We start from the raw sequence: 12,008 nt of genomic DNA on the forward strand, positions 1-12,008 counted from the left end.
TCAGTTGTAGTTGACACACTAACCAGTTCAGTTGGCTGTCAACAATCCACTGTGCACTCTACATTGTTGAAATTTTTTGTACAATCTTTGCAATAACAAAGATTACCAACTATGAAGGTGCAACAAAAATGTTCCATTCTTTCATGGAAATTGACCAGAGTTATCAAACCTCCCTCGTAAAATAACACATTGCTGCATACAAATTATCGATTACTTGACTAATGTTCAGGAATAACCCATTATCAGGAATCTGGGAGAAGATAGAATACTAAAAACTGGTTGGTTATAATGATTATCAGTATGACAGGCAATAAAATGAGATAACTACACTAAGCACACCTTACACTGGCACTAATCACATCCAAATTGACAAGTATACTGCCTAGCAACTGTCAGCATTTGTACTAAATCCTTCTGCCTTGGCACTCCACTGTTTATCTTGCTGTGGATCAGATGATTAGCTTGTAAACACATGTCTCAGTCTTACCATTCACATACAACAAGAACACTAAGATCTCTCTGGCACCAGTGGATGATATAGGCAAAGAGTTTCACAATATTGTGCATAACAGTATTTGATTCAACCAGTGGGGCAATACATGTAGTCTTCAATAACTATCATAGCACAATATTATCACAAAAACTGGCCCAAAATAAATTTTTTTTCCGTATGTTACTTTGCACAATAAACACTGTCCAGACATTTGTAGATGACACAAACACTGAAACAGAAAGAGATAAATACATTCCAAAATGCTGAATTCTGTCTTCCTTTAAAAAATAAAAAATAAAATAAATAATTAAAAAACTACTGCTGTTAGGGAAAACAATGTTTCCTGAAAACAAGTAAATTTTGTAACATAAAATCATTACTTAGCCCATGAATGAACCAAACAGTAACAGTTCTGGGTGGAATATTCATCTGTCCCACAACAGAAACTTATATGAGACTGCTCCTGATTAAGCTGAATAAAGTCAAAGCATTACTTAGCCAATAAGCTTGCAGTTAGTAATCATAGGTATGTTAAGCCAAGTAATGGTGGAAACTGCAAGTTCATACGTTGTGGCAGTATGCACACAATAAATAGTTGTGATAGAGTCTAAAGTTAGAGGAAAGTTGAATAACAGCAACTGAGAAAGAGACTGCCACTGCTGGTCTTATATTTGCCCCCTACAGAAACTCAGCATGACCGGTCAGTGATATCAGCAGCACTCTTGCCACAAGCACCTCTGCCTGATGTGGACAATGTTGCACTTATTGATATACCACTATCTTCAATTTGGCTGTCAGATACAGTTTTTAAAATTGCCACCATTCAATATCTGTACTGCTGCTAAGATGAGTAACATTGTAATTAGTGCTAGCAGCATTGAAAGGCAGCTTAAAATGCTAAAACTCAGTAATGTACTAGGATCTGACAGGGTCTTTGTAAATAGCAACAGTATATGGAATTTGTGAGTAAACTAACTACTGTTGACCATAATTTAGTGCAAATGCCTGAACTATAAAATGTTCTGAGTGTTTCAGAAAGAGCATGGATCATACCAAGCTACAAAAAAAGAAGTAGAGCTGATGCACACAAATACCATTCTGCATCACTCACATGTATATGTTGCATAATTGTAGAACACATTCATTGTTCAATATTATGATCTACCTGGAAAAAAACTCCTGTGTCATATTCAAGATGGGTTCAGAAACATTAATAGAAACTCAACTCATGCTCTTGATGAATACCATAGATAAGGGGAACCAAGTCAATTTAGTGTTTCTAGAATTTCAAAAACATTTGTCTGTACCACACTGATTCCTTTAAAAATATTATGTTTCTGTGTGATGTTTAACCAGGTTGATGAGAGTATAAAAAGTTCCTAACAGTAAAATTGCAGCAAGGTAACCTGTATTTAGAGATCTATTGATATGAGTGTTTCCAGTATTTCCAGTGGAGTCTAATAGGAGAATTGCTCTTCATCTTATCATTAATGACTTAACAGATAGTATTAGTTGCAGCCTCATACTTCTTTAGATAATGCAATTATCTGTCAGGAAATTATGTCCAATAAAATGCTCTCAAGTATTAGCTTAGAAAACTTCAAGAACTGCCTTTCAGGACACATTCTGTGGATATCCTCCAGGCCCTACACTTCTGTAATACAGAGAGTGTAGCAGTGCAGATAAAATTAGGCAAATAACAGCTTGCTCAAATAGAAGCCAGCAGTCATTTTTTCCCACAGTCTGCATGTGACTGGAAGAAGAAGACCTTAATATACATCTGGCCATTGAAATTGCAACACCTTGAACACAGCATGCAGCAAACATCAAAACTGGCATGAAATGTAACACAAGTTCAGATATGCAATATGCATTTCAGTGTAACGGTACAATTTACGTAGAAATAATGCAAGAAAATATTACACAGCAAACTCCTCACTCAGGAATCACATTTAAATGCTGTTTCTTCTGAGATAAGATTTTTGTTATTTGTTATGAAAGATTGAGAAATTTTTACCAGCATGTGGCAGATTTTGACAGCTGTATGGGTGCTGCTATTGAGGCAGCAGATTGTAGTCCTACAGCATTGCTGCTTGCTCTAGTTAGGATCTACATCTACATCTACAGGACTATTTTGCAATGCACAGTTAAGTGGCTGGCAGAGGGTTCATCAAACCAGTTTCAAGCAATTTCTCTACCTTTCAATTCTCGAATGGTACATCAAAAAACAAACACTTAAATATTTATGTACAAGCTCTGATTTCTTTTATTTTATCATGATAGTTATGTCACACTATGTAGGTGGGTGCCAACAGAATATTTTGCAATGATAAGAAAGTTGGTGATTGAAATTTCATGAGAAGATCCTGCCACAATGAAACACTGAAATTTCATGAGAAGATCCTGCCACAATGAAACACGCCTTTGTTTTAACAGTTGCCACAAAATGAGTTTGCTTCTTTGAACTTTTTCAATATCCTCTGTCAGTCTCATACGATGAGGATCCCACACCACATAACAGAACTCCAGAAGAGGTGGGTCAAGCATGGTGTAAGCAGCCACTTTAGTAGACCTGTTGTACTTACTAAGTGTCCTGCCAATAAATGCAGTCTTTTGTTTGCTTTACCCAGGATCCCATAGCTGTCATGTAAATATGGAGTCAATAGGTTCAGGAGGGCCACATTTAATGCCATGCAGTATCAGAACAGAACTACATGATTGGCGCCCATAAGGACAGGCATATTGTTCACTCTGCTGTGCCAAATCAAATACTTTAATCCAGAAAATGGACTTGTTTGCACCAGTGAGAGAGGCTTGTAGCAGATTGGTGTACCAATAGTGGTGTGCCCAATGATATATCTTTACAGAAGCACCATGTCTTCTTGTCAGACAAGTCCTGGTTCTACACACTGCATTGTGAGAATGTTTGCCCATTTGGAAGCTCTGAGGAGAATGAACATTGACAGAATTCCTTTCACCTCAGCATGTAGACATGTGATGGTTTGGTGTGGGTTCACAACACAGTCACCTCTAATTTGCATGATTGCTAATTTGGACTGCAGCCATTACATTTCTGATGTTCTAAGGCTGGTGGTTATGCCCTACCATTGAGGTCTCTGCGATGTTGAATGCTTCTCATCAAGATAATGCAAAACCACATGTTGCCTGTGCTGTCCTGATCTACCTTGGTACAGCAAGTGTTTGACTGTTCCCCTGACCAATACATTCTCCAGATGTCTCATCCACTGAAAACAGCTGGTAGAGGGTTGCCAACAGACTGGCATGCTGCCACATATCAGCCACTATGATTGATGAACTCTGGAATAAAGTTGAAGCACCATGGAATAATATACCCACATATGTCATCCATTCTCAGTTCAGCTCAGTGCCCAGCTTGGTTAATACCATCATTGCTACCAGTGGTGACAGGTCTGTGTACTAAATTTCACATCATGTACACCTCCAATGTGCCTCTATGTGTGATGGTGTTTTTTTCTCTATTATACTATTTACACTCAGTAAGTAAGAGTTGATTATTTGCTGTCCCTATTGGTGTTGCAGTTTTAATGGCTAGCAGTGTACACACTATAATATAAATTATTCTCTGTCATGCAACTCATAGTTATTTGTAGAGGTAGATATAGATGCCAAAGAGTCTTTAGAAGATGCTTAAGGCTTTTGTGGCCATTTGTTGACAAACTGCCTATTGGCTTCTGTATTAAGCTCTTCAGCCAATGTTCATCTGATGATTTTACTGATGTTTCGCCAGCATGAGTGGCTGGCATTGTCAAAGCTTCTCCCTCCATTGCTTTCTCTCTCTCTCTCTCTCTCTCTCTCTCTCTCTCTCTCTCACACACACACACACACACACACACACACACACACACACACACACTATCTCTTGTTCTCTCTTCCTCTTTTGTTGTATTTTTTAAATTACATATGTGTGGATAAAGACGAAATTAGCTTCAGTTTCTACATATTTTTATTGCCTCCATGACAATTTTATTAAACATACATTAAACTTTTTTTTTGTTCCAGAGAAAATACAGAAGACCATCTCATCTAATATATTTATTATCTTCAGTCGGTTGACTTATGGGGCCTACCTCATACACACATTGCCTCAGTTGTATGATGAAGGTTCCCTTCGACTTCCTAGGAATGTTGACTGGTTCACGACAGTAAGTATACTTTAAAACAAAAAAAAAAGTGCATAAGAGAACATTTTGAAGAGTTTACTACAGAACATTTTGGATGTCATCATATGCCTAAGATTTTGGTTTGTTATGCAACAGAACTAATCAATTAGTCAGCCATAAGGTACAGTCATGACGTAAAATTTAGCTTACATACTGTGAATAAGAGTACAGTGGTTCAAACCCGCATCTGGCCATTGAGAGTTAGGTTTTCTGTGATTTCCCTAAAATCACTTCAGGCAAATGCTAGGATGGTTCCTTTGAAAGGACATGGCCGATTTCCTTCCCCATCCTTGACACAGTCCATACTTGTGTTCTGTCACTAATGACCTTGATGTCAAAGGGACATTAAACCCAATCTACCTTCCTTCCTTCCTTGAATTGCTCAATTACTGGTGACAATAAATTGGTTTATAGGAGTGAGCTAGCGATATGGACTTCCAAATTTCTATACTGCAATTAACTGGACTGCTTTTTATGAAGGAAATGGCAGTTGTCCTAGACTGATTCATATGTTCTGTGAGTGAAATTATCAAATGGAGACAGTCTTATACCTGGGCAGTGAGTTAAATTTTATATAAATGCTTTGGGATGTGAAAGACATCGTGTTATTTAGTAAGTTTTCTTATCTTTCCTTCATTTCAAGTTTATGTTACAAACCTATGTTTATACAAAAAGCAACATGTATGAATCCTGTGCATTATTTAATGGTATGTTGTCATAGAGAAAAGGAAGTTTATCATCTTTGAGTCCTATATGTTCTGAGCATACTTTGCTCTCAGCACTCACAACTATACATAAAGCATTTTATTGTTGACAGCAATGTAGCCTAAATGAAGAAAGTGAAAGGGGATTTAACATTTTGAAACTGATTCCACATTTCAAAGATGAATTTTCCACATTTATTTCATTAGATCATAAAAGGTGTTTAGAATTCTTGTATGACATGATAATCACAAATCTTTCATTGACATTCACCTGTCATACTAGCACTTCATACTGAAACATATTGCATGTTTCTGTAGAACATAATCTTTATACCCCTTCCCCACCCACCTTGACTAACTGTCTCTTCCTGCTTACTCCTATTATGTGCACCAGAAACTGCACCTCTGCTACAGTAAGTACTCAGATATCTCCTTGCCATCTGCTGGAACCTGTTGCTTTAATTTTTGTTCTCAGCTTTCCTTGTCATTCTTTAGACTTGCTCTTTGAATTAAATACTCTGAATTGTTTTTGATTGGCTAATGAAGCATTTCTCATTCATCTTTTTATTTAATTCTGAAAGATAGAGTTTCTCCAGATCTCCATTGCAATTCTACTAGTTATTCATTTAGACAGTACAAGTGTTTAATATTGGTACAAACTAAACTTTCAGTTTTGGCTGTTTTTTCTGTGTCTCTGAATAACTGTGGCCTCCTTTTGGAGTTATGCTGAAATTAGGACAAAAGTCAGTGTCTTATTCATAACCGCATGGAAAGAATGGATTGCTACTCACCATGTAGTAGAGGCTTTGAGATTCACCAAAAAGATTACTGGAAATATTTAAGCTTTTGGGCAAAGTCCTTCCTCAGAAGTATAACTCTCACATATTCATACAGCAACATCTCACATACACTTGGCTACTGTCTCTGCCCCAGCAGAATCTATGTGTAAGTTGTTCTTATGTGAATGTGTGGGAGTTCTACTTTTAAGAAAGGAATTTGTCTGAAAGCTTAAATATTTCTAGTATTATTTCACTGGTCCTGTCTGTGACTCATCACTCCTCTATATGGTGAGTAGTGATCTATCCTTTCCGTAATGTTATCTTATTCATAAGAACTTCTTGTATATGGTAATCAGTGTTGCTGAACAGATGTTGGCCTTCTCATCATGTTTGTATGATCCTTAAATTGTAATTCAGTTCAGTTACCTATCAAAAACTCCAAAAACTTTCTTTGATTTTTTATGCAGCAGTACTGATAAACACATACAATATTTTTTATGAATAAGATAACAACATGGACCTTTTCTTCTACTTTCATTTTGTTTCCAGCAGTTTTAATTACTTTAAAAACAGATGTCCCTTAGCCATGATTTCTGATGAGACAGAAAAACAAGTACACACAAGCTAGTAATACTGACAGTGTACAGATCGTCAGCAGGAAGTATGTCCAGTTTCATATAGAAGTTAAAGAAATTTTAATAATGTTATGCAGAATTAAATGTTATAAAGTAATACTGATTTATGATACCTATAGTTAATGTTGTCCAGCTTTGGCTTGTTTCCTATTGTTAAATTATTTGTGAGGAATAACACCTGGTATTGTAAAATCTTCTTCAATAAAAAGAGAGCAGAGAGTGCAGGTTGTATCAAGAAGAGAAAGTGCATCATTATGAATTATCCAGTCTACTATTATACACCAAACCACAAAATCTACATAAAAAATGAAAAATTCCATCACTGATCCTCCTGTCTGTCATTAAAAAGTGAATCAAATATATTATGTACAAATATAAACCATTATAATAATAAAGCAAACTGCCTACATCAATATCAAACAATAAATAAAACAAAACAAAAACAATCAATTAAATTTAGTTTTTAGACAATACTGGAAGCAAGAACAGCTACAACACCCATTCAAATCACTGTAAACAAAATGTAATGTTTTTTTCTTAAAAAGTGGCAGCAAATGTTGGAGCTCATAATAAAGAGTCAAATGGAAATGATTAGTTTCTCTTTGTTAAATCGCAGGCAAACATTAGCAATAGAAGCCCAAGAATATTTAAATATCTTTATTATTGAACACCACTGTGCTTCATGATCATGATGCTGTTTCTTACGCTTATTGAAATCTTGTTCTGACTTCATAAGACCAACCAAAAGCTACCATTGTAATCACTCAGTGGCACAAGATATATGTCTTCAAATATTTAAATATCCAATACTAATACTCATAAACATTCAGAGATAAGAATGTAACTTTCATTAAAAGACTTTTCATTAGTTCCAGTCTTTAAAAAACTTTTAAGAAATGGTCTACAGTAGAAGATTACTCACTTTTCTAGAAGAACTTTTTTAACTGTCTCTCAGTTCAAAGGTCAGAGTAAAGTATAAAGTATAGATTGCATATATGCTCACACAAATAATTTTATGATAGACTCAAATAAGGTAATTTCTCCTGGTGATATAAGCTGTTGCCTACCAAGACCTCTTATACTGTATGGATGTTCAAATCCTACTATGGAATTTAAAATGATCTGGTAGTAACGGCAACCCTCTTACTTTAATAGCTGAAATCAGTGTGCTACACAGGCAGACAGTGCCATGGAAATAAAAATAAACTCAGAATGGAAAAACATATAGTATGGAGTACCATAGGGTTCAGTGCTATATCAACTCCCCACCTTCATCTATGTAAATTACTTTCCAAAGATTTGTAAGGATAGTTCAAAAAGCAACAAATTTATTTATGACACAAATGTCCAAATCAATAGCTCAAATTAATGACTCCATTCACACCCAAATTATAGGTGAACAGGCTACAACCAGTTTAAGCAAAAATTTTGTCTTAATCTCACAAAGATCCACATTATGCAGTTTAAACAGGTGAAATGACCTGCTGTTACCATAAATAAATATTATGGTGATGCACTACATGAAAAACTTTGGGTAAAATACCTTAATATCCAACTGGAAAACAAACTAAACTGGAGTCAACAAATAAATAAACTAATCAAGAACCTGCATTCAGATTCTCTCATTGTGCTGATTTTAAGGCAAGTATGCCAGCTTACTTTGCAGTTTTTTATTTCTTTTTGTCTTATGGGAGAGAGGAAGATTAGAGTTTAACACACCAGTTGTCTGGGCAACCAGAAATTCAGCTTCTCTCAATGGGCTTATTTTAAGATAAGTTTTCCAGTTTATTTTCCCTACTTTCACTTGCTGGTGTCACATGGGGGGAAGAAAGAAAAGGGCTTGACATCCCAGTGGTCTGATGGAATTCTCTTCCGGATCTGGGTAGCCGAAGTACATAAATCATTTATTTGGCAAATATGAAGAATAAAAAAATTGCATAAAGTAATTCCAACTACAAGTACATTTACTCCTTAATGGTACTTGTGCTAGTAGTGAAATAAATTTCAGATAAACACAATCACAGTGGGAGACACAAAAATTCATATGTACTCCTTGTCTTCACATCCAGAAATCATGCTGGTGTTCTGTGTCAAAGTGTAAATCTCTTTAACAATATGCTTGTAGAAATTAATAATCTCTAAAAAATTCTTTATTTGCCATTCCCTCCAGAAAATATCAGGTTATCTAGTTTCAAGAATGGTAAACTCATATTAAGAGCTATATCATATTACAACATTCAGTTTAGAAAGGCTTCTGTTCTTACCATATTTCAGTAACTGTTGTTCTTTGATAATTATGACTATAGTTATGTAATTACCAAGGAAGTAGTTATATATAAGCTTAAAGGATCAGACTGTAGCTAGTTACATAAACTAAGAAAAGCACTATTTTTCTTTACAATTTTTCCCAAAATAATAGCTTTCTTACTAATTTTATTATGTTCATAATAATACATTAAAGTACAAATGTAAAGTGGCAGTGTACTGACAGTGAACTGTTAATGCAGTGCAAAGTATTACTATTTGACAGCTGTTTCTCTTCGTTTCTACATAACTTAGCTTGTTCCACATTCTAGGACGTTCTCCTGTATCATACAGTTTGTGGAATACAATGATTGTATCAATAAGTAATTCTGCTTAAATCAAATTAAATTGTGTTTAATTTAATATTTTTTATTTGAACAATTAAATTGTAATTATTCTAAAAGTTAGTAACATGGATAATATAATGCTGTAACAGATTTAACAATGAATATTTTAGAAAACTAACAGAGTATTCTCGATTTATTTCAGATATGGTCCCTTCTTGGAGACTGTTGTGCTGTCTACTTCTTAGCATTTCTTTTATTTATTGGTGTAGAGGCACCTATTCGTACAATATCAAAAATATTGCTCTCGTGACTTTCAAGAAAAAATGTAGTCCTTTGAAAAGGTTAGTATGGAAAAGACAGACTGGAAATTTGCCCTAATTTTTGTTAAATAACCAAGGAACTTAAATTACACTGATTTACACAACTCTGTACCAGGACAGCACTTCTTTTGTTATGAAGAATGAGAAATTTTTACACTTCTTTGTTTATTGTAATGCTCACTAAATTGGATTGTTACTTCATTATTTTGCTAAAAAAGAAACAAATTATGTGAAGCGACAGGCTGTGAATAACTTCTGCTGGAATTTTGTGACGAACAGTTACTATTTGCTCTTCAGGTGGAAATATTCATTTACTGTCATTATGTTACTATGTGTAATGTAACTGAAACATTTTTTTTAAATGGCAGCTGATTTGAGAATCAAATTCTAACACACGGATCAAATTATTGGGTAGCAACATAACTTACTAATTTTACACAAGTGCCAGCTCAGGAACTCTACACAAATTTCTACTAATATAAATTTCAAGTTTTTCTTTATATACTACTGACCAGCACAGAAATTTTTAATTTTTTCTGATATTTGTTTCTAGCTATTATTGTTGTTCATATTATCACCTTATTATTAGGGTTATAAAACTAAAATTGTAGTTTGTCTACAGTTATTTGGACTATTCTATTGCAAAGTTAAAAACTAAGGGTTAACTTTCTGAGTGTTACATTCAGTAACCTAAAATAATTATATTTGTTGCTAGTTACTGCAATGAGGTGTTATAATCTCTTCAAAGTTGTTATGTGGTCTGTATATCCCTGCACAACTATTTCTTTTGTTTTCTAGAAGTATCAGTTATATCATGTGAGCTCTATAGAACGTACATCAAATGTCATAAAAATGTTTTATACGCAATAGGAATGAAAGAGAATACTGGCATTGAAGTATGTATTTCCATTGGCATTGAAGTATGTATTTCCATGGAAATGTCTCATTGTTGTTGTCAGAAAACTAATGCAATCAAGTTTTTCTAGACACTGCTACTGACCACAGAGCACTCACTGTGAACGAGATTTAGTGGAGGAATGTCACCATCAAAATGTGCCTATAGTCTGTTGCACCCAAATTTTCATTTGGTTTAGATTGACAGAAAACAGTTTGTAGTCCACAATATTAGCTCAAGATTCAGCTTTCTTTCAAGTAATGATATGCCATCAAGACTTTGCTCAGAAAATTCACAAATAAGACATTAACAAGCTGCAGGCAGTAACTGGCAGTCTTAGAAGATTTAAGTGCAAATCAAAAAAATATGAAGGGTAAGAAAGTGGTTGAGAAAAACATTCAGAACACATTTTCCACACAGAACAAGGAAATCTTTTATATAGATGTGGATCTGGAAACACTTTATTTCTATGCCCAATTTATTTTCTACATCTCTTCACATCAGCACACTATACCACCCTTTCTTACACAAAATATTCAAAATGTCATATGTTAGCATTGACATGTGCATCATTTTAACTTTGCAATGACTCACAGATGCACTGATATATCTCTGCAGTATCGTATATGGTTTGACAATTTTTCTCAGCATGCACATGAAGATAGTCTGCATTTTGTGCTGTAGTTTGATACACAAGAGCTTCCAAATGTAATTTAGATTTATTTTCTCTAAATTTAATAACTTAAGGTTTCCTCCCTGCCTGTAGCAAGTCCAAAGGGTTTAGGCTTGAAGAATTTTGAGGAAAAGAAATTGTCCAAGCACTTCCAGCCTATCTGTCATGGAACCTGTTACTTAAAGGCCACTAAAATGAGGAGCAGCTCCACTGTGCACAAAGTACATGTTTTGTTGCACTGATAAATGTAAATCTTCTTGCTGATATTCTTGAAGAAAGCATTGTAAGTTTGTTTGTTTATACTGAATAGAAAAACTTGAGGCCCTAGTTAACAGTCATCAACAATGTTGCTCCAAATATAGAAGAAAATAAGTATTGATAACACTCCTCAACAGTTGCATATGTGCTGATACTGAAAATTTACAGTCTGGTCATGTTTAATTTACACTTCACCTGTGAACATTACTATGACACTAAAATAAGGGTTGACATTTTTTTGAATTAATCTGTGGAAGAAAACCAGCAATTTGTCTTATGTTGGGACTAGGGTCATGGTCCTATGCATTATCAATTTCTTCCCCCAACTGCAGTGGCCTCATTCATCTGGCCTTCCCAGTTGCAAGCAGCAGGAGTCAAATTTCCATTCTACCTCAGTTAAAGACTAATTGCTTCAAATGCCCTCCTTTTGTGGCACATTTGTTATGGGACAAAATAAA

At 34.9% G+C, this 12,008-nt stretch overlaps 1 protein-coding gene and 1 long non-coding RNA gene across 2 annotated transcripts in view; one reads left to right on the top strand and one right to left on the bottom strand.

Annotated features, from left to right (window-relative positions):
• The window catches only part of LOC126457782 (nose resistant to fluoxetine protein 6-like), a 185,605-nt gene that overhangs the window by 164,346 nt on the left and 9,251 nt on the right, over positions 1-12,008 (top strand). The window contains exons 12-13 of the mRNA XM_050094368.1: positions 4,535-4,677; positions 9,607-9,745. Of these exons, the coding sequence (XP_049950325.1) occupies positions 4,535-4,677; positions 9,607-9,714 (251 nt within the window). The 3' untranslated portion in view covers positions 9,715-9,745. The remainder of the gene's footprint in view (positions 1-4,534; positions 4,678-9,606; positions 9,746-12,008) is intronic.
• The window catches only part of LOC126457783 (uncharacterized), an 83,686-nt gene that overhangs the window by 28,791 nt on the left and 42,887 nt on the right, over positions 1-12,008 (bottom strand). Inside the window, exon 2 of the long non-coding RNA XR_007585525.1 lies at positions 488-722. This is a non-coding gene — a long non-coding RNA (uncharacterized LOC126457783). The remainder of the gene's footprint in view (positions 1-487; positions 723-12,008) is intronic.

This window comes from Schistocerca serialis, chromosome 2 (assembly GCF_023864345.2).
Source record: "Schistocerca serialis cubense isolate TAMUIC-IGC-003099 chromosome 2, iqSchSeri2.2, whole genome shotgun sequence".
NCBI classification, from domain to species: Eukaryota; Metazoa; Arthropoda; class Insecta; order Orthoptera; family Acrididae; genus Schistocerca; species Schistocerca serialis.